Source organism: Triticum aestivum, chromosome 2D (genome assembly GCF_018294505.1).
Source record: "Triticum aestivum cultivar Chinese Spring chromosome 2D, IWGSC CS RefSeq v2.1, whole genome shotgun sequence".
Classification (NCBI taxonomy): Eukaryota; Viridiplantae; Streptophyta; class Magnoliopsida; order Poales; family Poaceae; genus Triticum; species Triticum aestivum.
This window is the reverse complement of record NC_057799.1, coordinates 84,908,429-84,935,098: the sequence shown is the minus strand read 5'-3', so window position 1 is coordinate 84,935,098 and position 26,670 is coordinate 84,908,429. Positions and strand designations below refer to the sequence as shown.

The window sequence follows — 26,670 nt, the reverse complement described above, 5'->3', positions numbered from 1 at the left end:
AGTGCCATTCATAGTTTAATTTCCAGTAAATACTATCAGACTCATCAGAGAAGTTCACATCCATCAACCTTCTGACGAGGTGTAGCCATGCTTCCCATCTGTCACCTACCGTTTGTATAGCCTGACAAATTCCAAAGACTACGAATGGATTGTTTTTGTTTTCTTAGAGAAGACCCGAGATGGGCAAGTCATGGAAAAATAATCTACGGAATGATGTGGTTGGACCTGATTGGGAACCACCTGCCCCGCAGTTGGAATCCGAGGTGGGAGAGGATTAGTGTCTGATGAATGCCTGAGTGGAGGTACCTGGGTATATCTCGGGCCGGGCTAAAAGAAAGCCCAGTGCTGAAAATCCAGACCCAAGCCCGGCCCAGCCCAATCATCGGGCTTACTAAATCAGGTCCGAGCCTGGAAAGGCCTGACATGGCCTGGGCCGACCACGGCTAAAATATCCTTTTCGCAAGCCCGAGCCCGACCTAATCTGCCCGCCAGGCTTAATTTTCAGGCCTGAGCCCGGACAGACGGCACGCTCAGGCTCAGCCCGGCCCAGGGTTTTCGGGCCGGGTCAAGTCGAGCTGCCTGCGCCTGGCTACCCATGACCAGGTATAGTGGAGACACGTCCCTCCGTAGATTGCAACCCGCAGAATCTTTGGCCCTTCGGGGTCGGAGTGTGCAGACTACAGAGGGGAGACGAATCCTTTTCTCGCCCGCGCAGACCTGCGGGAACGACCTCATGGCCGAAGTTTGACCAATGTCCGGCTTCGTCATGTCGACCATTCGTCTGTCGGCAAGCACCGCGTACTCGCTTTCCACTTCCCGCGACGACTTGGAAGACGACTGTCCTCGAGTGGCTGTGCGTCTCATGCGGCTCGCGGGTCTCGATGGAAACACTTTGTGGTCTTCGGTTGGCCTTTTCTCTTCCTGAGATACCCTTCAAGAAAATGGTCTGCCGTGGAGTCCTTTTCTATTCTTTCACAGAAGAGAAACATGATGTGTGCGGTATATTTATAAAGAGAAAACCCCGAATGAAGTGGACTCGCCACCAAGCAGCTGCCGAGTAATGTTCGCTGCTGCTGCTACTGCTGCTGTAATAGCACAGCATGGCGAACGTCGCCGAGCACGGCGTGCAGATGCCGGCGGATCCTCCCTCCGGCAAGGCCGCCGCAGCGCCGGAGATGGGGCTGAATCTTTTCATTCGCTTCGTTGCGCTGATCGAGAGGCTTGGCGACGCCTTGGGCACGCTGGCCTTCACCTGGGCCACCGTCGTCCTGCTCGGCGGCTACGCCAACTCCAACGACCTCGGCTCGGATTTCGGGGTCTTGACGGCCATAGTTTTCCTGGAGGCCTTGAGGTACGTATGCAACTACTAGTCGCAGTATAAAGTATTCCTTTGTTACTTCTTTTTTCGTTGATTTTTGAAAGAGGAGGCAAAATCTATATCTATATTTATTTATATATCTATTATTAAAGGTTCTTGGTTTCGTCCCGTTTCGTTTGGTCCCGCTTCAATTAATTTCACGTACGCTATTTTGTTTCATTACTTGCCACCCATTTTGGCCCAACGAAGGAAGCCCACCTGACGGCACACTATGACCCAGGTCCAGAGAACTGGCAAAAAATAAAATTTCCCATGAAAGAGTTTGATTTCATAACCTGCCAACCGGCCAAGCACCCATCTAGCGGAGAGCCCCTCTTCGGCTCGAAGGTGAGCCAGAGTGGGCTGGCCCAGGATCGGTCGCGTCCAGCAAGTAAAAAAAAAACGCGAACAAAAACACTATAATTATGCAGGAGATGGGATTCGAACCCACACAGGAACGTTCCCAGGCCTAACGCATTAACCACTCCACCACAATCAATCTGACGTCCAATAGGTGAAGCCGGAGCTATTTTACCGTTGTTTCAGTCCCAGTTAGGATTTTTCGAAAAAAGAAAACATAAATATGAAAACGAATTCACGAATATTTAAAACGTTCATCGATTTTTAAATATGAATTCACAAATTTCCCAGAAAAAGTTCACAAAATCGAAAAAAGTTCACCAGATTTCGAAAAAATTCACAAATTTGAAAAAATGTTCACCGAAATTTTAAAGAAAAGTTCACGTATTTGAAAAAGGTTCATCAATTCCGAAAAAAGAAAGTTCACGAATTTGAAGAAAGTTCACCAGATTCTGAAAAAAAGTTCACTGGTTTGAAAAAAGTTCATCGAATTTGATAAAAGAAGTTCACAAATTTGGAAAAAGTTCATTGATTTTGAAAAAACATTCACGGATTTTCCGAAAAAGTTCACGGATACGGAAAAAGTTCATCAAATTTGAAAAAAGTTTATTCGATTTGGAAAAAAAGTTCACTGTATCTGAAAAAAGTTCATCACAAATGAGAAAAAAGTTCATCAGATTTGAAAAAAGGTTGAACGAAATATAAAAAAATAGTTCATCAAAATTTCAAAAAAGTTCAACGAAAAAAAAATCAAACTTGACAAAAGTTCATCGATTTTGCAGAAGAAATTTATGAACAAAAAAAGTTTCCCGAATTTGATAAAAGAAAGGGAAAAGTGACAGATAAAAGAAAAAAAGCCAAGGAGAAAAGAGAAATATGAAGAAGCATGTGAGTAATCGCAAAGAGGTGTAGTGGTCGATTGGTTGTCCGTCGTGCCATGAACTGCTGGTTGCGGGATCGAATCCCAGCTCGCGCCCTTTTTTTGCGTTCCAGAACTGAAAAGAACAAGTCAAAATGGGCCGGCTCATACGCGCAACGGGGTGTGCGCCCGTTAGGAAAATGAACAGTATCAGGCGCTAAAGGCGCCGAATAGGATTTGGCCATCTAGCGATATAAGAAGAGGCTCATACGTGCAAGGGGGTGTGCGCCCGTTAGGAAAATGAACAGTATCGGGCGCTAAAGGCGTCGAATAGGATTTGGCCATCTAGCGATATAAGAAGAGGCTCATACGTGCAAGGGGGTGTGCGCCCGTTAGGAAAATGAACAGTATCGGGCGCTAAAGGCGCCGAATAGGATTTGGCCATCTAGCGATATAAGAAGATTTCTTTTCTCCCATTGCAACGCACGAGCCTTTTTACTAGTACTTGCTCATATATTAATTGAGGGAGGGTTGTTACAAAGCGGCCAAGGCCCGTATGATACAAAAGCGGTTACTTGCCCGGCATCAAGTTACTCAAAACGTTTCGTCCCCGCTAGGATCCAAACTTTTGCCTCGTTCTTCAAAATGTTAAGTGATTTGTTGTGTTTCTCTAATTCTAAATCGACCAACTGGTGAGAGTGGCCAAGTGAGTCCAGCAATCATGAACGGAGTGGTGGGTCGTCCATTGGGAGAGGACGAGAGGTCGACAGCATGGAGACCCAACCAAGCTTTGACCAACCTCCAAACTCTCAAGGTGTAGCGGCATTTGAAGACAAGATGAGCACCCGTCTGGAACTCGCATTTACATCAGGACAAAGGCCACAATTTTGCCATGAATTGAGCATTGTAAGCCGACTTTGCCAAGTAGCCCCCGCTAGGAAAGAGCTTCCAAATGATGGTGTCTTGGCTCTCTTCAGAGAGAGTGATGTGTGATAGTTGTGACCAAAGCTCGATGAATTCCGTCATATGATTCCAGGACAGTGGCGCATTTCAGTGGCTTTAATCCAAGCATCCTCGTGCATGGACAAACTGACCTTTATGAAAAAGAGTTTCCCCCGCTTTATATTATAAAACACAAGCGCCAAGCATCCAACAACAACAAAGGTTCAAGTCAAAGACACGAAAAAAAAGAGTAGTAATGGTTCAGCTGGGGGCACAGCCAAATAAGCCCCAAGAAAATAAAAGAGGATCTAATCAGGTTCCGGTGTGGCGGCGGAGACGGAGGCGCCAACGCGGCGGCAGTGGAGCGAAGACCCGAGATGATGGCATCAATGAAGTCGCGGTTGCGCCGCTTGCTAAGCGGTTTCCATAGCTGTAAAAAAAACACACATTTTGAAAATGGCATCACATGGCGAGGAATTATGTGCTTGATGACCAACTTATCGCGAACATTCCAAAGGGTCCAAGTAAGGGTACCCATGGCTACCCAGGGACGCCTAATAGTCGGGAAACTAAGAATCTCCCAGGACATGTCTAGGAGATTATCATGGCACCACGCCCCTCCAACTACATCCCGGAGGCAACTCCGTAGGAATCCGCTGTCGGGCAACGAAATAAAATATGGTTGGAGTCTTCCGGTACTCCACATAGAGGGAGAGCCCATCACCTGGGCCATTACGCTTGTGCCCGAGGAACGGCCCCGGACCCATTGCCACAGGAAGATACAAATCTTCAGTGGTAATTTAATCTCCCACAAAACTGTAAGCTCGGTGGGACCCGGACTAGCCAAAATGGCTTGATATAAGGACTTAGTGGAAAACAAGCCATTCGGCTCGAGATGCCACGCAAGGGAGTCCGGCTCAAGAGACAGAGTGTGCAATGTAATGCATTCCAACAACTCGTCCCATTGTTCCCGCTCGAGCGCCCCAAAGGTGCGCCGAAAGGCAAACAGAGCCAATGTCATCTAATGCAGCGCCCACCGTAAGATGTGGGCGGGTGCAAATCGAGAATAACACATAGAACCTTTCCGCGAACGGTCTGATTCCTGACCGTCTATCTAACCAGAATAGGGTATTAGCGCCGGATCTCACAGTAATCGAAAGTTCCTATCGGAAGGACCGACATCAATTGGATAATTGACTGCCAGAACTGGGATCCCCCAATTCTAGCGGCGAAAGATAGAGGTTGACCACGCAAGTATTTTGCATAGATAATATCCAACCAAAGCCCGCCAGTGCCCGTCTCAATGCGCCATAGCCACTTAGCGAGAAGGACAATATTCATTCGCTTCGAGGAGATCACCCCAAGGCTATCCTGGTCCTTGAGTTTGCAGATCTCAGACCACTTGACCATGTGGTATTTCTGCCTATCGCCTTCCCCGGCCCAATAGAACCGGGATAGATACTTGACAATCTCTTGATGAAGGGATTCATGCAAGCTATAGAATCCCATGAGGTACATTAGTAGGCTAATAAGGGATGCGTTCATCAGAACTACACGCACTGCCTTGGAAAGCCACCATACTTGCCAAGGCTCCACCCGGTGTTGAAGCTTGAAAACCATAGGGCGGAGGTCCTTTTCCTGAAGGCGGACATCACTAATTGGCATGCCGAGGTAGGTCATTGGGAAAGATCCCAGGCAACAATTAAGGCGGTTAGCTATGCTGATAGCCTCCTCCGCGGAGTATCCGAGCACCATCACCTCGCTTATCGGGAAGTTAATAATGAGACCTAACATCTCGTGGAAGCAGAGTAGGAACTTGAGGTGCAGGATATCCTCCTCCGATCCCTCCACCATCAGTATTGTGTCGTCAGTATACTAAAGGTGGGTTATTCCCCCATCTCCAATGAGATGGGAACAAATACCCCTAATGTGGCCTGCACGCCTGGCCAAGTCCAGGATTGTCGCCAAAGCGTCTACCACTAGGTTGAAGAGGAAGGGTGAGAGGGGGTCGCCCTATCGTACTCCCTGACCCGTGGGGAAATACGGTCCGACCTCCCCATTGATATTGATAGTCGTGCGTCCACTTGTGACCAGCTCCATCACACGCGCAACCCAATGTGGGTCAAAGCCGTGTTTCAGCATCACTTCTCGAAGGAAGGATCAATGCACCGAGTCATAAGCTTTATGGAAGTCGATCTTGAAGAATACCGCTCGAAGGTGTTTATGCTTGACTTCATGGATTATCTCATGGAGAACAAGGATCCCATCCAAAATGTAACGGCCTTTAGTAAAGGCCGACTGGTTCGGATGATGTATCCTAGGAGCAATAATGGCTGCCCTAGTGGCGTACCCCTTAGCCAGTATCCGAAAAATCACGTTGAGAACCGTGATCGGCCGAAACTGTCGAATATCCGAAGCTCCTTGTATTTTGGGAATCAAGGAGATGATCCCATAATTAAGGTGGGACACATCAAGAGTTCCTCTAGGGAATTCGAGGAATAGAGCTAGGATGTCATCCTTGATGGTAGACCAGAACGCCTGAAAAAAGCGAACTGGGAGGTCGTCAGGGCCAGGGGCCGATGCAGGGTTCATCGACCTAACGACGGTCTCTATCTCCGCAGCCTCGAATGGTGCTAGAAGCAACACATTCTCCTCTGGTGAGACCTGCTGGTGTGCTGCCCAGATGAGGTCTGCTAGGGCAACACCCCCTCTTGGCCGCCCAGCAAACAGCGATTTATAGAACCCATCTACATGGATCTGACGTCCGTATCCTGAAGCATCCTATCACCATCCCATTAAAGAGGGATGGTGCCATGCCTACGCCTACCATTAGCGATAGCGTGGAAGTAGGCAGTGTTGGCATCGCCAAAGAGCACCCAGTTCCGGGACCCCCACTGGCGCCAGTATTCCTCCTCTTTGGAGTAGATATCCATGAGTGCGTCCTACAAACCGGCCTTTCAATTCTTGCGCTTACAGGCCATGTAGATAAGAGGTGCTCATCTTTAGGCTTCTGACAATTCAACCATGGGGCGTCCTGGAATGGATTCTTCTCTCCATTACCAGCAATGGTGGTGGCGAGAGCAAAAAAATGGGTCATGCCATCCTCGTCAGAAGGGTTGCCAAAACACCCAAATCTTTGATGGCTCACACCAAGGCCATTGCAACCGAAGAGCTCTACCAAACTTGTAAGATGCAGAATATTGAAGCCCCCAAGGTGGGTTGGACGGTAGACGGCTTCCCAATTTACCTTACACTTGCGACCCGGCACCTTAGCAGTCCCCGCCCAAAGGAACGCGCGCTCGATCTTGGCGATGCTTTTGTGGACAGGTGTGGGGACAATCTGCGGCATAAGGTGGTGGATGACCTGAGAGGTGATGACTAATTTAACAAGCGCTCTATAGCCCACCGAGGTGATGTGCATACCCTCCCAAGGCACAAGTTTCTTATCAATTTCGTCCTCAACGTATTGGAAATCCACCTGCCTAAGCTGCCAAACAGAGAGAGGGAAGTCGACGTATCTCTTGGGGAAGGATGAACGCACGGCTGGCAACCCTTCAAGGATGGCATCCAAGTCCACATGTCTGCGTCGAATAGGCACCACCGAGCTCTTGTGAAAAATTGTTTGTAGTCCCATCACCTCACCGAATCCCTTAAGAATGCGGGTAAGGTTTTGAATGTCCTCTTTAAAAGGTGCCACAAAAACAGTCACATCATCCACAAATAGTGAGGTCAGAAAGATGGTTCCACAGCCTCTAATCTTATTAAGAAGACCAAACCACATGGCCGAGTCGAGGATCTGCTGAAGCAGGTCGATGGCAATAACAAAGAGTTGTTGGGAGAGCAGGTCTCCCTGCCTACGACCAAGGCCATGGGAGATGGGTGAGCCCGGAGTCCCCATTGAGAAGAACATGTGAGGCGGAGGTCCGTAGAAGTGCAATGGCCCAATCGTGAAATCTACTATGGAAGCCTTTCCTCTAAAGGATGTCTAGAATGAATTCCCAATGCACCAAGTCAAAAGCTTTCCTAATGTCATGCTTGAAAAGGGGTGTTGGGGTCTTGTTTCTATGAAGACGACGCGTGAGATCCCGAACATGCATGAAATTATCATGGATGCTTCTCCTTTTGATGAAGGTACTTTGAGTGTTGGAGACGACGGTGTTCATATGGGGGGAGAGCCTGGTTGTAAGCATCTTGATTATCTTGGCTATTGCATGGATGAGGCTAATGGGTCTAAACTCGGTATGTCCTCCACCCCATCTTTCTTTGGCAAGAGAAAAATATTTTCGGGGTTGAGAAAATACAATTTATCAACTTAAGGTTTGCAAAGTTGTGTTTTACATTCATCACCTCCACCTTGATGACGCACATTTTTCTTACGGAGGGACGTCTGAGACTTGTTGTCTCTGCCTCTCTTCCATCTCTCCCCTGCTCTTCCGCTTCGGTTCCCCTCTCCCTCCGTCCTTGCCAGCGGCGAGCAGGGCGAGGGTCCAAAAATCTTACAATGACATGAAAACGAAACTAGCCTGAAAAACTGGAAGATAACTTTTGGAACTTCAGAGTCAGTTCACTTATATTTCAATAGCTAGGGCATTGTTCGGGAATCAAAAAGGAGACAATACTCTAAAGTATAGGATAAAAGAAGCAATGGTTACAACCAATAAAGGAGGCTCTTTTTCTACAAGAATAGAACTACTGCGGAGTACGGAATCAAACCTATCTCTCAGTGGTACCGTAGTATATAGAATGGGTCTCAAGATGAGAATGTGCAAAAAAACGCTGAGTCACAGCTCGGGCGTTCTGATCAGACAACAACGGAGGTCTCGAACCTTTACGTGACCCACAAAGAAGCAAACCAAGAAGGCTCGAAAGTGCCGATAGAGATTTTTACGCTCAGAAGTGTCGGTGCTAACAGATGATGTATCAAGGAGGATTGGATTGATAGTCCTGGAACAAATGAAATTGGATCAATAGTCCTGGAACAAATGAAACGGGGTTCCGACCCATAGAATATGGGTTTTCTCTTTGAGAATGAATAACTCTAAGGAGCTTGATAGCAACGGGAGATAAAATCTTCGAGGTACCGGGGCTTGGGAAACTCGAACTTTGGGGTGGCTACAAAGTGAATTTTGAAGACTTCAATTTATGATTTGTTCTTGGAGTTCAAACCAAAGTATTTTGTTGGTTCCCTTCTTCATAGTATGGTTGTCATAAACTCAATATGAATCTTCATTCACCAAAGTCCTATAAATAACATTCTACAAGCTTTAGGAAAACGACAACTTGAAAAGTTGTAGGTAGGGGTCATGAAAAAACAGACAAGTGCATGGGCATATGAATATATATAGCAAGAAAAAGCTCCAAAATTATCTTTGTCGAATTTGAAATGAAGTAAAAAACCACAGAAACTCGTACTGTATACAGTAAGAGCAGGTTGACATGGAACAGTGCATCTATTTAAGCAGACATCTTTTACTACATTAGACAAAAAATACAGACATCTTTTTGGATGAATCCAATGATGCATCTTTAACCACTTTGATACTATTTGGATCAAAGTTAAATGAGCAACCTGCTCATATCTACACAACACATATATATAGCCTACATACGAAGGTACTGCTTCTTCGATGGATGATTCAAAACGGGGGGAAACAAGAAACAAATACCTGGCCTTTCACCGCGACAATCTCCAGCTCATCCGAGGCAGCCCCCTTGTCACGCGCAACGGCGACGGGCCTGTTGGGGTCGCCGTCGAGGACCACGCAGTCTTCGTCTCCTCCGTCAGCCCCGCCGACGCCGTCGGACCCGCCCTTCTTCTGCGGTGACTCGGGCGAGTCGCCGATGACCACGACGCGGTCGAAAAGTTTGGAGACCCATCCGAGCGGCCCGGCGGAAAGCCTGCGGAAGCTCTCCTCCTCGTCGGAGCTGATGTCCACCAAATTGCGAGCCGGCCCCATCCGCCCCCCAACCCTCACAGAGTCACAGAGAGAGCTCAAACGCGGCGGCTCTCCTGCCTCCTGGGTACGACTATAGAGACAGGTTCCCCAAATGGCCAAATCGCCCTTGCAATGCAGCACCAGCTGATTCTCTCAGCCGCGCCACCGCGTGCCCTCCTTGCCACAAGATATTCAGTGGACTCCCGTGTCGCTCCCGCACGGGCGGCCCGGGAGAAACCCTAGCCGCCGCCGACTCCTCCACCACTCAGGCTCCTTCTCCCCCCGCCGCCGCCTGAGGGCATCGCCGGGCAAAGCCCGTGCGGCGCCGGCGGCGGCGGGGACGGTCTTTCCCTTCCTCTAGTGCGGGCGTGGCGGCGCGGGGCGCGTCCTGGCGGCGGGGATTCGCGTGCGACCTGCGGTGGCACTGCGCGGCGGCGCGGGCTCGCGTGCGTCCAGCGGTGGCACGGTGCGGCGGCGCGGACGGTGCAGAGACACGGGGGCTGGTCGTCCGCGGAACCCACAACTGCTGTCCCTGGGAGCTTCGGCGCCAGATCTGGCTCCCTAGGGGCGGCGGCTACCTCGGCCGGCGGTCCCATGCCTGCGACCGGGGGACGGCGGAGCGACGCGGAGGTGCTGGGCAGCGCAGCTCTCTGGCGGTGCGGTGGCTAGGTGTGCTGCCTTGCTCTGTCTGGGCAGATCCTCTGCTCCAGATCTGGCTTCTTGGGCAGCGGTTCACACTGCTGTTGGTCATCGGGGCTGCGGCTGGGGGGTCGGCGGTGGTGCTGTCGGCGGGGTCTGCTGTGGTGGCGATCGAGTGTAGTGGATGGCAGAGAGGGATTTCGTGCAGGCGGCAGCAAGGTCCTCCTTGGCTCCGGTATGTGCAGGTGCTCGAGGTGAGCGACTGTGGACTTGGACGGCTCCTTCTGGACGTAGCGGGGACGCTTGCTGTGTTCTGGAAGCTGGGTAAGGAGGCCTGCGTTGCCGGACTCGGCGGCTGGCCATGCGGAGAAGAGCGGGATGGGATGCTCCAGGCGAAAGCCTACTGTCGACCTTGTCGGCAACAATGATGGCGACGCCTTTTGGCGCCGCTTCCCTTCATGAAGGCGTCATTGGGGAGCTCCTATTCTCACTCTTTCTGTGCTCCGGGTGAAAGCCTATGATCCTTCTCTGGATCAGGCGACGATGGCATCTTTGATGGCGTTTTCCCCCTTGGGGGCGTTGTTTTGGAGTCACGGATCCGCGGTTGGCTGCCTAATGTCTGGGATGAAGCGGTTGTTGGGTGATGGGGTTGTTTGGTGGTGGCGGTGGAAGTGAGCTATGGTAGCGACCGGCGCCTTGGTCATTCTGAGGGTGGACCTTTCTCTTGGGGGCTCGTGGCGGCGATGAGGTCTCGGGTTTCGGTGCCCTTCGACGGCGCATGAGGTTTTGTTGCCTTGTTGTGCTTTGGATCCCTCTATTTGTGATGATGGCCATGGTGTGGCCTAGAGGAGGTGCAGGGCTGTCTCGGCGGATCAGTGCCCTTCGGCACGGTCTATGATTCTCTTTGTCGTGACGTGCCTAGGCAGTGGGAGGCCCTTCGATGGTGGCTGCGACTCTCCTAGCTCTTCAAGGTGCTGAGTGATCGCAAAGCAGCTGGTGACTTCTTCTCTACGTCTTCTCGGTGGCGGATCTCCTTTCGGCTGATCCAACAAAGCTAGCTCCTGCTCTTCTCGGTCTGCCTAGGTGCTCAGTTCTTGATGTTGGCTGTGTGTCTCACTCACTTCTGGTTCTTCTTTTTGTGTTTCTGTTGTTCCCTGTAACTCTCTGGTGTGTGTTGTGCAATCTGTTGCACCTGTTGTGTTGTATCCTACTCTTATCTATAATGAAAATGGTTCATGCAGGCGTAAGCCCGCCGTAGCACCGTCAACAATGCAGCACCAGCTCGACCGTGCGGCGGGTTGGTGTGACGCCGTCGCCGCCGCTCAGCGGCTGAAGGGTTCTATTACCGGCGGGAAGCGGGGAGGGGCAAAGGCAGGCACGGCGAACGAAATGGGCGTAGGCACGGCGGCGGGAGGGGAAAGTGGAAGCCGCTGCCCGAAAGCCGAAGATTTTGGAGGAGAAGATCAGAGCAGGACAGTAGTATCTGTTGTTGGTTGGCGGGACCCACACGTGGGAGGCGGTCTTTGAAATTTCGAATTCTGTTGTTGTTGGTCTGCTTTCGCCCGCCCGACCGCTCCGGTCTTTGAAATTTCGAATTTTGTAGCGGGGTTCTGCACTACGGGGTACGTCATCTCTACTTTTTTTATTGGAAAGAGTCGTTTGTAGACGGCTCATCGTGAGGTTTAGAACAACTGACATATTAATTGTCAAATTACATACTCCCTCCAATTCATATTAATTGTCGTTGAAATGGATGAATTTAATTTTTTTTATCAAATATCATAAGATGGGAAAAACCGTCGCTCTGTTGGTCAGCTATAAGGGAGCACACACTACCCATCTAGATTAGAGTCCTACAATGGCGGAAGCAGGAATACCTATAATCTGATGTTAAGGGGGGGAGGGGGGGGGGGGGGGGCAGCTGCAGAGAACAGTTAAAAAGTGTCACTGTTCATACGCATTGTAGTAAGGAGATTTGGATGTTGGGAGGGGCCATTGGAGTCCTGGGTAGTGTAGATTTTTTCTTCATATCATAAGACAGTTTCCAAGTCATTTCTACTTCCTTGACTCTCTCTCTCTCTCGGGCATGAAAATGATTGTATCACATATTACCTTGGGTTTAGCTTTTCAAAGTGCTTGACTCTAAAGCTCTTCATATTATAGGCCATTCCTCATTTCAACGTGACATCTTTGTTTTTTAAATGAAAAATTTCATTCCATTATACGTACTAGCTAACTAAATCGCTGGCAACTACATCAGTTACAAAGTTTGGTACATCTTATAGCCACATACATACATCTGACTTGATTAAACTCATGCCAAACGGCCCTAGCTTATGAGCCTTGGGTTTAGCTTGTCCAAGTGCTTGACTTTAAAGCTCTTCAGATTATAGGTCACTAGGTAATTTCACCCATGCCCTCTCCATCTCTTGTTGTCAAAGGTTTGGAGTAACCTGACTTCAAATTTTGGTCTTTTTTTGGTGATCCAGCAACCGTAGAGCGTTGGCGGTCCCGGGTGGGAAACCGCTCCTAGACCCCCGCCCCGGACGCCGCCGGTGGCCATTACGGCCCCGACGTCCACCTCCACACCGCTTTTCTGCAACCCACTGAATCCGATTTCTCATCTCAGGTGATCTACCAAATGTATTATCACCATGTCACTTGCAGATCTGAACTTCGACAGAAGCCAAGACTTCGCGGCCGAAGTTTGGAGAAAATGGGGAGTTACTATCAACTATGAGGAAGGCAAGGATATGGAGGAGTTTATCCTCGTTGCAGAGTTCACCAGATCTCGTATCAGAATCACGGAGGAAAAGTAAGCACCATCCTCCTATCTTGCTTCGATGGGCGTGCATCGCTCTTTAAGGTCTCTCGTCTACAAAATTGGTCGTTCAAGTTCTCAGTATCCTCTAAAGAAGTTGGTTTCTCGATTATCAAAGATGGTAACGTTTCTCTCCCACTGATCACTATCAATTTCCTTCTCTGGGGTAATGGGGGTCCTAATTCTAGTTGGGAGCTTGATCAATATTTGCAAGAGAAAGAAGATGCATGGACTCATATCTTCAGAAATCATCCTAGAAAATCATATCTTCAAGCTCTTAGATCTCCAGCTACTTTCATAGAATCAGGCAACAACAATCTTCCGGTAGATCGTCCCTGTCATGATCATTCACGCTCAGCGCCTTCTCCGCATGTAGCTCATCACCAGGGAGTTAATGTTCATAATGCTACAGTTACTAATCAGGAGGCGGGATCCACTCGTTTTCAAAAAAGCCCACAGAGGGATTACTGCGTCCGTTGTCGCCTCCTGGGCCATAGCAGGCCCAGTTGCACAAATCGTATCAAGTGCCATAAGTGTAAGACATGGGGCCATATCAGGTGTGATTGTTATTCCCAAGCCCATTGTGACCCAGTCAACGAGCCCAATCCACAGAGTCGTCCGACAGTCGAGTTTCCGAGGCAACTGGCCACTGCTCCCGCGACTGTGACTAATCAGCTAGTCACACCGCCGACCACCCAGGCAAATCAAGTTAATGCCCTGCCTCTACGCCGGGTTGGTAGCCATCATCGCAGCTCCTTCCAAACCTCAATAGCACAACGGCTCCTCGCAGCCACCATCTCTCCCAATCCATCCTCCATAGCAATCCCATCCTCATTGCAGCAGAGTAGCAAAGCCGGCACTATGGCCACCTTTCCGTTCGATCCCACTGTTGGGAACGTAGCATGCAATGTCAAACAATTTCCTACGCTCACGGAAGATCTATCTAGGAGATGCATAGCAACGAGAGGGGGAGAGTGTGTCCACGTACCCTCGTAGACCGAAAGCGGAAGCGGTTGACAATGCGGTTAATGTAGTCGAACTTCTTCCCGTTCCGACCGATCAAGCACCGAACGTACGACACCTCCGAGTTCTGCACACATTCAACACGATGACGTCCCTCGAACTCTTGATCCAGCAAAGTGTCGAGGGAGAGTTCCGTCAGCATGACGGTGTGGTGACGGTGATGGTGAAGTGATCCGCATAGGGCTTCGCCTAAGCACTACGTGAATATGAGCGAAGGCGTAAACTGTGGAGGGGGGCGCCGCACATGGCTAACAATTGTTGGTGTGTTCTAGCGGTGCCCCCCACATATATATAGGTTGGAGGGGAGGAGAGGCAGCCAAGGGGGCGCCCCAAGTAGGAGGAATCCTACTTGGGGTCCTCCCAATTCGGCCTCCCCCTTTCCTATGCCTATTCGGAGTAGGAAGGGAAGAGGGGGAAAGGGAATCCTATTCCCTTTTTCCTTTCCTTCTTCCCCTTTCTTTCTCCAATTTGGCCAGCCCATATGGGGGGGGGGGGGCGCACCAGCCCCTTAGTGGCTTGTGTGTTTCCCCTCTTGGCCCAGTAGGCCCATATTTGCCGAGGGTTGCCCGGAACCCCTTCTGGTGACCCGATACGTACCCGGTACCCCCAGAACACTTCCGGTGTCCGAATACTTTCATCCTATATATGAATCTTTACCTCTCGACCATTTCGAGACTCCTCGTCATGTCCGTGATCTCATCCGGGACTCTGAACAACATTCGGTCACCAAATCACATAACTCATATAATACAAAATCGTCATCGAACGTTAAGCGTGCGGACCCTACGGGTTCGAGAACGATGTAGACATGACCGAGACACTTCTCTGGTCAATAAACAACAGCGGAACCTGGATGCTCATATTCGTTCCTACATATTCTTCGAAGATCTTTATCGGTCAAACCGTAATGACAACATACGTTATTCCCTTTGTCATCGGTATGCTACTTGCCCGAGATTCGATCGTCGGTATCTTCATACCTAGTTCAATCTCGGTACCATCAAGTCTCTTTACTCGTTCCGTAATGCATCATCCCGCAACTAACTCATTAGTCACATTGCTTTCAAGGCTTATTATGATGTGCATTACCAAGAGGGCCCAGAGATACCTTTCCGATACTCGGAGTGACAAATCCTAATCTCGATATATGCCAACCCAACAAACACCTTCGGAGATACTTGTAGAGCATCTTTATAGTCACCAAGTTATGTTGTGACGTTTGATAGCACACCAGGTATTCCTCCAGTATCTGGGAGTTGCATAATCTCATAGTCAAAGGAATATGTATATGACATGAAGAAAGCAATAGTAATAAAACTGAACGATCTATATGCTAAGCTAACGGATGGGTCTTGTCCATCACATCATTCCCCTAATGGTGTGATCCCGTTCATCAAATGACATCACATGTCTATGGTTAGGAAACTTAACCATCTTTGATTAACGAGCTAGTCTAGTAGAGGCATACTAGGGACATGGTGTTTTGTCTATGTATCCACACATGTATCAAGTTTCCGGTTAATACAATTCTAGCATGAATAATAAACATTTATCATGATATAAGGAAATATAAATAACAACTTTATTATTGCCTCTAGGGTATATTTCCTTCAATCTCCCACTTGCACTAGAGTCAATAATCTAGTTCACATCACCATGTGATTTAACACTAATATTCACATCTGTATGTGATTAATACCCATAGTTCACATCGTCATGTGATCAACACCCAAAGGGTTTACTAGAGTCAATAATCTAGTTCACATCGCTATATGATTAACACCCAATGAGTCCTAAGGTATGATCATGTTTTGCTCGTGAGAGAAGTTTAGTCAACGGGTCTGTCACATTCAGAGCCGTATGTATTTTGCAAATATTCTATGTCTACAATGCTCTACATGGAGCTATTCTAGCTAATTGCTCCCACTTTCAATATGTATCTAGATTGAGACTCAGAGTCATCCGGATCAGTGTCAAAGCTTGCATCGACGTAACTCTTTACGACGAACTCTTTGTCATCTCCATAATCGAGAAATATTTCCTTAGTCCTCTTTAGGTACCTAAGGATAATTTTGACTGTTGTCCTTGTCAAACTCATGGTAAGGTACACAATAGGTCTGGTATATAGCATGGCATACTTTATAGAACCTATGACTGAGGCATAGGGAATGACTTTCATTCTCTCTCTATCTTCTGCCGTGGTTGGGTTTTGAGTCTTACTCAACTTCATACCTTACAACTCAGGCAAGAACTCCTTCTTTGACTGATCCATTTTGAACTCCTTCAAAATCTCATCAAGGTATGTACTCATCGAAAGTCTTATCAAGCGTCTTAATCTATCTCTATAGATCTTGATGCCCAATATGTAAGCAGCTTCACTGAGGTCTTTCTTTGAAAAACTCCTTTCAAACACTCCTTTATGCTTTCCAGAAAATTCTACATCATTTCCGATCAACAATATGTCATTCACATATACTTATCAGAAAGGCTGTAGTGCTCACACTCACTTTCTTGTAAATACAGGCTTCACCGCAAGTCTGTATAAAACTATATGCTTTGATCAACTCATCAAAGCGTATATTCCAACTCCGAGATGCTTGCAGCAGTCCATAAATGGATCACTGGAGCTTGCACACTTTGTTAGCACCTTTAGGATCGACAAAAACCTTCTGGTTGCATCATGTACAACTCTTCTTAAGAAATCCATTAAGGAATGCAGTTTTGACGTCCATTTGCCAGATTTCATAATCATAAAATGCGGCAATTGCTAACATGATTCGGAAAGACTTAAGCATTGATGCAAGTGAGAAAATCTCATCGTAGTCAACACCTTGAACTTGTCAAAAACCTTTTGCGACAATTCGAGCTTTGTAGATAGTAACACTACCATCATCGTCCGTCTTCCTCTTGAAGATCCATTTATTCTCAATGGCTTGCCGATCATCGGGCAAGTCCACCAAAGTCCACACTTTGTTCTTATACATGGATCCTATATCAGATTTCATGGCCTCAAGCCATTTTGCGGAATCTGGGCTCATCATCGCTTCCTCATAGTTCATAGGTTCGTCATAGTCTAGTAACATGACTTCGAGAACAGGATTACCGTACCACTCAGGTGCGGAACGTGCTCTGGTTGACCTACAAGGTTCGGTAGTAACTTGATCTGAAGTTTCATGATCATTATCATTAGCTTCCTCTCTAGTTGGTGCAGGCATCACTGGAACTGATTTCTGTGATGAGATACTTTCCAATTCGAGAGAAGGTACAATTACCTCATCAAGTTCTATTTTCCTCCCACTCACTTCTTTCAAGAGAAAACTACTTCTCTAGAGAGGATCCATTTTTAGCAACAAAGATCTTACCTTCGGATCTGTGGTAGAAGGTCTACCCAATTGTTTCCTTAGGTTATCCTATGAAGACGCACTTCTCCAATTTGGGTTCGAGCTTATCAGGCTGAAGCCTTTTGACAGAAGTGTCGCAACCCCAAACTTTATGAAACGACAACTTAGGTTTCTTGCCAAACCACAGTTCATACGGTGTCGTCTCAACGGATTTAGACGGTGCCCTATTTAAAGTGAATGCAGCTGTCTCTAATGCATAACCCCAAAACGATAGTGGTAAATCGGTAAGAGACATCATAGATTGCACCATATCTAATAAAGTATGGTTACGATGTTCGGACACACCATTACGTTGTGGTGTTCCAGGTGGCGTGAGTTGTGAAACTATTCCACATTGTTTTAAATGAAGGCCAAACTCGTAACTCAAATATTCGCCTCCGCGATCAGATCGTAGAAACTTTATTTTCTTGTTACGATGATTCTCCACTTCACTCTGAAATTCTTTGAACTTTTAAAATGTTTCAGATTTGTGTATCATCAAGTAGATATACCCATATCTGCTCAAATCATCTGTGAAGGTCAGAAATGACGATACCCACCGCGAGCCTCAACACTCATTGGACTGCATACATCGGTATGTATTATTTCCAATAAGTCAGTGGCTCGCTCCATTGTTCCGGAGAACGAAGTCTTAGTCATCTTGCCCATGAGGCATGGTTCGCAAGTATCAAATGACTCATAATCAAGTGATTCCAAAAATCCATCCGTATGAAGTTTCTTCATGTGCTTTACACCAATATGACCTAAACGTCAGTGCCACAAACATGTTGCATTATCATTATCAACTTTGCATCTTTTGGCATCAATATTATGAATATGTGTATTACTACGATCGAGATTCAATAAACCATTTACATTAGGTGTATGACCATAGAAGGTTTTATTCATGTAAACAGAACAACAATTATTCTCTGACTTAAATGAATAACCGTATCACAATAAACATGATCCAATCATATTCATGCTCAACGCAAACACCAAATAACATTTATTTAGGTCCAACACTAATCCCGAAAGTAGAGGGAGTGTACGATGGTGATCTTATCAACCTTGGAATCACTTCCAACACACATCGGCACCTCGCCCTTAACTAGTCTCTGTTCATTTTGCAACTCCTGTTTTGAGTTACTATTCTTAGCAACTGAACCGGTATCAAATACCCTGGGGTTACTATGAACACTAGTAAAGTACACATAAATAACATGTATATCAAATATACCTTTGTTCACTTTGCCATCCTTCTTATTCGCCAAGTATTTGGGGTAGTTCCGCTTCCAGTGACCATTCCATTTGCAGTAGAAGCACTCAGTTTCAGGCTTGGGTCTAGCTTTGGGCTTCTTCACGGGAGTGGCAACTTGCTTGCCATTCTTCTTGAAGTTCCCTTTCTTTCCCTTGCCCTTTTTCTTGAAACTAGTGGTCTTGCTAACCATCAACACTTGATGCTATTTCTTGATTTCTACCTTCGCCGATTTCAGCATCGCGAAGAGCTTTGGGAATCGTTTTCGTCATCCCTTGCATATTATAGTTCATCACGAAGTTCTAGTAACTTGGTGATAGTGAGTAGAGAACTCTGTCAATCACTATCTTATCTGGAAGATTAACTCCCACTTGATTCAAGTGATTGTAGTACCCAGACATTCTGAGCTCATGCTCACTAGCTGAGCTATTCTCCTCCATCTTGTAGGCAAAGTATTTGTCAGAGGTCTCGTACCTCTCGACATGGGCATGAGTCTGAAATACCAATTTCAACTCTTGGAACATCTCATATGCTCTGTGGCGTTCAAAACATTTTTCAAGTCCCGGTTCTAAGCTGTAAAGCATGGTGCACTAAACTATCAAGTAGTCATCATACCGAGCTTGTCAAACATCCATAACGTCTGCACCTGCTCCTGCAATAGGTCTATCACCTAGCGGTGCATCAAGGACATAATTCTTCTGTGCAGCAACGAGGATAATCCTCAGATCATGGACCCAGTCCGCATCATTGCTACTATCAACTTTCAACTTTTCTCTAGGAACATATTAAAAATATATAGGAGCTATATCGCGAGCTATGGATCTACAACATAGATATGCAAATACTGTCAAGACTAAGTTCATGATAAATTAAGTTCAATTAATCATATTACTTAAGAACTCCCACTTAGATAGACATCCCTCGAGTCATCTAAATGATCTCATGATCCAAATCAACTAAACCATGTCAGATCATCACGTGAGATGGAGTAGCCTTCAATCGTGAACATCTCTATGTTGATCATATCTACTATATGATTCACGTTCGACCATTCGGTCTCTACTGTTCCGAGGCCATGTCAGTACATGCTAGGCTCGTCAAGTTTAACCCGAGTATTCCACATGTGCAAAACTGTCTTGCACCCGTTGTATGTGAACGTAGAGCTTATCACACCCGATCATCACGTAGTGTCTCAGCACGACGAACCGTCGCAACGGTGCATACTCAGGGAGAACACTTATACCTTGAAATTTTAGTAAGGGATCATCTTATAATGATACCACCGTACTAAGCAAAATAATATGCATAAAAGATAAACATCACATGCAATCAAAATATGTGACATGATATGGCCATCATCATCTTGTGCCTTTGATCTCCATCTCCAAAGCACCTTCATGATCTCCATCGTCACCGTCTTGACACCTTGATCTCCATCATAGGGTCGTGGTCGTCTCGCCAACTATTGCTTCTACAACTATCGCTAACGCATAGTGATAAAGTAAAGCAATTACATGGCGTTTGCATTTCATACAATAAAGCGACAACCATAAGGCTCCTGCCAGTTGCCGATAAATTTTACAAAACATGATCATCTCATACAATAACGTATATCACATCATGTCTTGACCATATCACATCACAACATGCCCTGCAAAAACAAGTTAGATGTCCTCTACTTTGTTGTTGCAAGTTTTACGTGGCTGCTACGGGCTTCTAGCAAGAACCGTTCTTACCTACGCATCAAAACTACAACGGTGATTTATTAAGTTTGCTATTTTAACCTTCAAGAAGGACCGGCCGCAGTCAAATTCGATTCAACTAAAGTTGGAGAAATAGAGACCCACCAGCCACCTTTATGCAAAACTAGTTGCATGTCTGTCGGTGGAACCGGTCTCATGAACGTGGTCATGTAAGGTTGGTCCGGGCCGCTTCATCCAACAATACCGCCGAATCAAAATAAGACATTGGTGGTAAGTAGTATGATGATCACTGCCCACAACTCTTTGTGTTCTACTCGTGCATATCATCTATGCATAGACCTGGCTCGGATGCCACTGTTGGGGACGTATAATGCAATTTCAAAAAATTTCCTACGCTCATGCAAGATCTATCTAGGAGATGCATAGCAACGAGAGGGGGATAGTGTGTCAACATGCCCTCGTAGACCGAAAGCGGAATCGTTTGACAACGCGGTTGACGTAGTTGAACTTCTTCTCGTTCCGACCGATCAAGCACTGAACGTACGGCACCTCCGAGTTCTGCGCACGTTCAGCTCGATGACGTCCGTCGAACTCTTGATCCAGCAAAGTGTCGAGGGAGAGTTTCGTCAGCACGACGGCGTGGTGACGGTGATGGTGAAGTGATCCACGCAGGGCTTCGCCTAAGCTACGTGAATATGACTGAAGGCACAAACTATGGAGGGGGGCGCCGCACACGGCTAACAATTGTTGGTGTGTTCTAGCGGTGCCCCCCACATATATATAGGTTGGAGGGGACGAAAGGTAGCCAAGGGGGTGCCCCAAGTAGGAGGAATCCTACTTGGGGTCCTCCTAATTCGGTCTCCCCCTTTCCTATTCCTATTCGGAGTAGGAAGGGAAGAGGGGGAAGGGGGAATCCTATTCCCTTTTTCCTTTCCTTCTTCCTCTTTCTTTCTCCAATTTGGCCAGCCCATATGGGGGGGGAGCACCAGCCCCTTAGTGGCTGGTGTGTTTCCCTCTTGGTCCACTAGGCCCATATAGCTTGCCGAGGGTTGCCCGGAACCCCTTATGGTGACCCGATACGTACCCGGTACCCCCAGAACACTTCCGGTGTCCGAATACTTTCATCCTATATATGAATCTTTACCTCTCAACCATTTCGAGACTCCTCGTCATGTCCGTGATCTCATCCGGGACTCTGAACAACATTCGGTCACCAAATCACATAACTCATATAATACAAAATCGTCATCGAACGTTAAGCGTGCGGACCCTACGGGTTCGAGAACGATGTAGACATGACCGAGACACTTCTCTGGTCAATAAACAACAGCGGAACCTGGATGCTCATATTCGTTCCTACATATTCTTCGAAGATCTTTATCGGTCAAACCGTAATGACAACATACATTATTCCCTTTGTCATCGGTATGCTACTTGCCCGAGATTCGATCGTCGGTATCTTCATACCTAGTTCAATCTCGGTACCATCAAGTCTCTTTACTCGTTCCATAATGCATCATCCCGCAACTAACTCATTAGTCACATTGCTTTCAAGGCTTATTATGATGTGCATTACCAAGAGGGCCCAGAGATACCTCTCCGATACTCGGAGTGACAAATCCTAATCTCGATCTATGCCAACCCAACAAACACCTTCGGAGATACCTGTAGAGCATCTTTATAATCACCTAGTTACGTTGTGACGTTTGATAGCACACAAGGTATTCCTCGAGTATCCGGGAGTTGCATAATCTCATAGTCAAAGGAACATGTATATGACATGAAGAAAGTAATAGCAATAAAACTGAATGATCAATATGCTAAGCTAACGGATGAGTCTTGTCCATCACATCACACTACTTCAGAACCGGGCATTATCACCGGTTCGTAAGGCCCTTTTGTGCCGGTTCTGTAACCGGCACTAAAGACACCCTTTAGTGCCGGTTACAAAACCGGCACTAAAGGGCCACCACGTGGCACGAGCCAGCACCGGGGGCGGGGAGACCTTTAGTACCGGTTTGTCACACCAACCGGTACTAAAAGGTTTGGGGGGTTTTGTTTTATTATTTATTTTTCCTTTAATTTTGTGTTTTCCATTTAATTTAGAGATTGTTTTTACATTATAATGAGTTATTAAATCACTAGGTGAAAGAACCGCGGATTAGTTTGAAATGGATGGATCCTAAGTGATCAAATCTGCGGTTCTTTCATAAATGATATAATAACTCATCATCATCATCATCATCATCATATTAATATAAAAACTCTTGCATCATATCATCACCAATAACACTAGCTAATAATCATCATAGTCATTACCACTATTTAATCATCATAGTCATTACCACTATTTAATCATCATAGTCATTACCACTACACCACCAACACTAGCTTAAAGAAGAAACATTCACTTGTACCAGAAGCAAAGATATCATCGAGTTCAACACGGTCATGAGATTATAAGCGTTCATAAGACCACAAAAGCAAATCACTTTGAGATATATTAAGTTCAGGACGAAGAACACGGACATGAGAGGACAAGTACTAAGAGCAGGAACTAGCTAATCACTCCTGCTGCTCTCTCTCAGGTAAAATATCATAGAACATGTGTAGCTCTCCCGATTCATCATATTGGAGCATGCAGATGAACCTGTCTCCTAATCGTGGGCTGCACTTCTGATTGCTGCCCCTAGTACTTCTCTGCGATCGTTCACAATTTTGCTCCACTCTTTCACTATTAAGCATTCCTCGGTTTTAGAATCCTGAATGCACTCATGTGCGATGTAGGATGTCTTGGTCGTAAGCTAACCATTGACATGCGGCCTTTAGTCTCGATCCACTGAGGCACAACTATCATCGGGAGACCCCGTTGAAGAACATCATATAGTAACATACTTAGCAATGAAGTTTAGCTTGAAAAATAATGTATGCAAAAGATGCACTGAGGACAAATAGTAAAAATCTTACCATCTTTCCTAAATAGATGTGACCGTAGTTGAATACGAACACTATTGGTCGCACGTTTTGAGTACTAAGATTTTCAAATCCAGGAAAATAATTTCTCTTGACAGCATCAAGATCCTCAAGCCATGAGACATAATGACTTATCTCCTCGCAGTTTAGTTTAGTCCCGGGACAGTGGACGGTCCTGTCTACCAAGTGCCGGACATGTTTGCTTGAATGGAAATAAGCTGTCAATAGAAATTAGTTGTCAACTATTTTTGAATAAACAATATCGAAGACATAAATATGGTTGAGAAACTCACATAATGGTAGAACTGGAGGCGTCTGCACATCGACCCAGATGTCTCTATTATCTTCAGTATCATCTTTCGGACGAATATTAAAGGTGATAACCATATCAGGCTCAAATGCATAAGCCTTGCATAGTGCTTGCCAAGTTTTGCATTCAAAATAGGTGTAGGTGTCTGCATTGTATAATTTAACGTCGAAAGTATAACCATGCTCGGTATTTAAGTAAACTCTCTTTACCTCCATAGTTTTCTTAGGATTGAAACCTACTTATCCAAGACAAAAATTCTTGCATGGCAGGGGATACGCTAGTAGAATAGTAAAAAATTAAAATTATAAGTTGAAGCAAATGAAGCATAAGTCATGCTTAATTACGAGAAAAGACTTATCGTTGTGACTTACTGTATCCATTTCGAAGGTCTCATCCAGGTTGATGCTGAAGCGCGTCTCATCAACTAGGAAATTTCTATCGCACAGGCCGCGCTCGTCTTCGCAGTATTCGCACATACCAAAATCCTTTTCGTTGTCAGACATTTCCTGTGTTCATAGTTGAAACATTAATTGATAAACACTTACTAGTTCTATGAATTCAACTAATTCAACTAGTTCTATTAATTCAACTAAGCACTTACTAAGAATAAACTAGTTCTATTAACTTTCTTACTAAAAATAAAGTAGCTAGTTCTATATAGTAAAATTTTAATTAGATGATCAAATCTCATATACTTAAATTTTCTTACTAAAAATAAAGTAGCTAGTTCTATATAGTAAAATTTCAATTAGATGATCAAATCTCATATACCTAAATTTTCTTACTAAAAATAAACTAGTTCTATTAATTCAACTAGTTCAACTAAGCACTTACTATAAATAAAAATAATTAATTTTCTTACTAATTCAACTAATTAAGCACTCATTAATTTTCTTACTAATTCAACTAAGCACTTAGTAATTCATCTAAAATTAATATATCTAATTCATCTATAACTAAAAGTATAAAAAACTAACTCATCTAATTAACATTAATTAATATCTAGCTAATTCATCTAACATTCGACATTAATATCTAACTTTTCTATCTAATTCATCTAACATTTGACATTAATCTAACATTCTTATCTACGTAATTCATCTAATTTGATCATCTAATTAAAAATTTGACATGCATTAATCTAATTCATTTAGCTAGCTAAAACTTTGACATTAATCTAAAAAACAGAAAAGAGAATATAAGTAAAAAATTGTGTGTGTGTGTGTGTGTGTGCACGCGCGTGTGTACGAGCGGGGGTGTACCGGGCGGTGACGTAGGTCGGCGGCGCGAGACGGCGACGACGGGCCGGGGCGTCGATGGGGACGGGGGCGGCGGCGATGGCGACGGCGTCGGCGACGGGGGCGGAGACGGGCGACGGCGCGCGACGGGGGCGGCATACCGGGGCGGCGGCGATGTCAATAGAGATTGGAGAAGTGGGAGATGAAACTAAAATTTTCATAAGTGCTATATATAGGAGGAGCCTTTATTACCGGTTGGAGCCACCAACCGGTACTAAAGGTCAAATTTGGCCAGGCCAAACGGCGGGAAGCGACCACCTTTAGTACCGGGTCTTGGCTACAACCGGTACTAAAGACCCCACTTTAGTACCGGTTGGAGCCACGAACCGGTACTAAAGGGGGTGCACCACCACCCCGCGGTGCACAAAGTTTAGTCCCACCTCGCCGAGCGAAGGGCAGCCGCACTGGTTTATAAACCCTGTCGCGGCTGCTCCTTCGAGCTCCTCTCTAAAGCAGGCTTCTGGGCCTACCTGTGTTGCCCTTCCTTGTTGGGCCTACTGGGCTTGCGGGCCTGCATCCTGGCCCAACTACAGGTTGGGTTTCTAGTCGTATGCAGGCCGCTGTGGCCTAGTAGGCCGGCTATTTTCAATTTAGTTTTTTTCTTTTTTGCTTTTTTTTCAATTTATAATTTCTTTATGAATATTTTTGCTTTAGGTACAAAAAATTACAAACTTTCTGTTAGTGCCAGTTGTTTTCAAATTTGAATAGTTTAAATTTGAATTATTTGAAATTTGTGTGAATCACTAGTTTGGGAATAACTTTACTTTAAAATTAGATTTTTCAGTGATTCTTTTAAACATGCTATGTGGGTGAAATGATGATACCATGCCAACTTTCAGCCTTTTTAGAGTTCATTTGTAGTGCTTTTCAATTTCAGGGTTATTTAGCTCAAAAAATCAGTAAATGCATGAAAAATAGCAAATGAAGGCAGAAAGGGCTCAAAGTTGATGAGATGGCCTTGAATGGTGCATACTGAATGCAAAAAAAGTCTGGAGTTGTAATAAGTTTAAAAAATGAAATGCCTTTGTAACAGATGAGTTTTCGTCCGAAACCCTGATACTTCAAAAGAGATTGTCCAGTTTGTACACGAAGTGCATCCAGTTTCTGCCGTAACCCTCTCTACTTTTTTTTTGCACATGCTATGTGGGTGAAATGATGATACCATGCCAACTTTCAGCCTTTTCCGAGTTCATTTGTAGTGCTTTTCAATTTCAGGGTCATTTAGCTCAAAAATATCAGTAAATGCATGAAAAATAGCAAATGAAGGCAGAAAGGGTTGAAAGTTGATGCCGTGGCCTCGAATGGTGCATACTGAACGCACAAAAAGTCTGGAGTTGTAATAAGTTAAAAAAATGAAATGCCTTTGTAACAGATGAGTTTTCGTCCGAAATCCTGATACTTCGAAAGAGATTGTCCAGTTTGTACACGAAGTGCATCCAGTTTTTTCCGTAACCCTCTCTACTTTTTTGCACATGCTATGTGGGTGAAATGATGATACCATGCCAACTTTCAGCCTTTTCAGAGTTCATTTGTTGTGATTTTCAATTTCAGGGTCATTTAGCTCAAAAATATTAGTAAATGCATGAAAAATATCAAATGAAGGCACAAAGGGTTGAAAGTTGATGATGTGGCCTTGAATGGTGCATACTGAACGCACAAAAAGTTTGGATTTTCAATAAGTTTAAAAAATGAAATGTCTTTGTAACGGATGAGTTTTCGTCCGAAACCCTGATACTTCGAAAGAAATTGTCCAGTTTGTACATGAAGTGCATCCAGGTTTTGCCGTAACCCTCTCTACTTTTTTGCACATG

At 45.7% G+C, this 26,670-nt stretch overlaps 1 protein-coding gene across 3 annotated transcripts; it reads left to right on the top strand.

Annotated features, from left to right (window-relative positions):
* Positions 1-989: 989 nt before the first annotated feature.
* On the top strand, positions 990-26,193 carry LOC123048860 (uncharacterized). 3 transcript variants are annotated; one of them, XM_044471886.1, is made up of 2 exons: positions 990-1,351; positions 26,075-26,193. In XM_044471886.1, the coding sequence occupies exons 1-2, from the start codon at positions 1,101-1,103 to the stop codon at positions 26,082-26,084; spliced, it is 261 nt and encodes an 86-aa protein (XP_044327821.1). In that variant the 5' UTR covers positions 990-1,100; the 3' UTR covers positions 26,085-26,193. The 3 variants fall into 3 exon arrangements, with proteins under 3 accessions (XP_044327821.1, XP_044327820.1, XP_044327819.1); XM_044471885.1 differs by lacking the exon at positions 26,075-26,193 and adding an exon at positions 25,737-25,854; XM_044471884.1 differs by lacking the exon at positions 26,075-26,193 and adding an exon at positions 11,335-11,832.
* Positions 26,194-26,670: the final 477 nt, after the last annotated feature.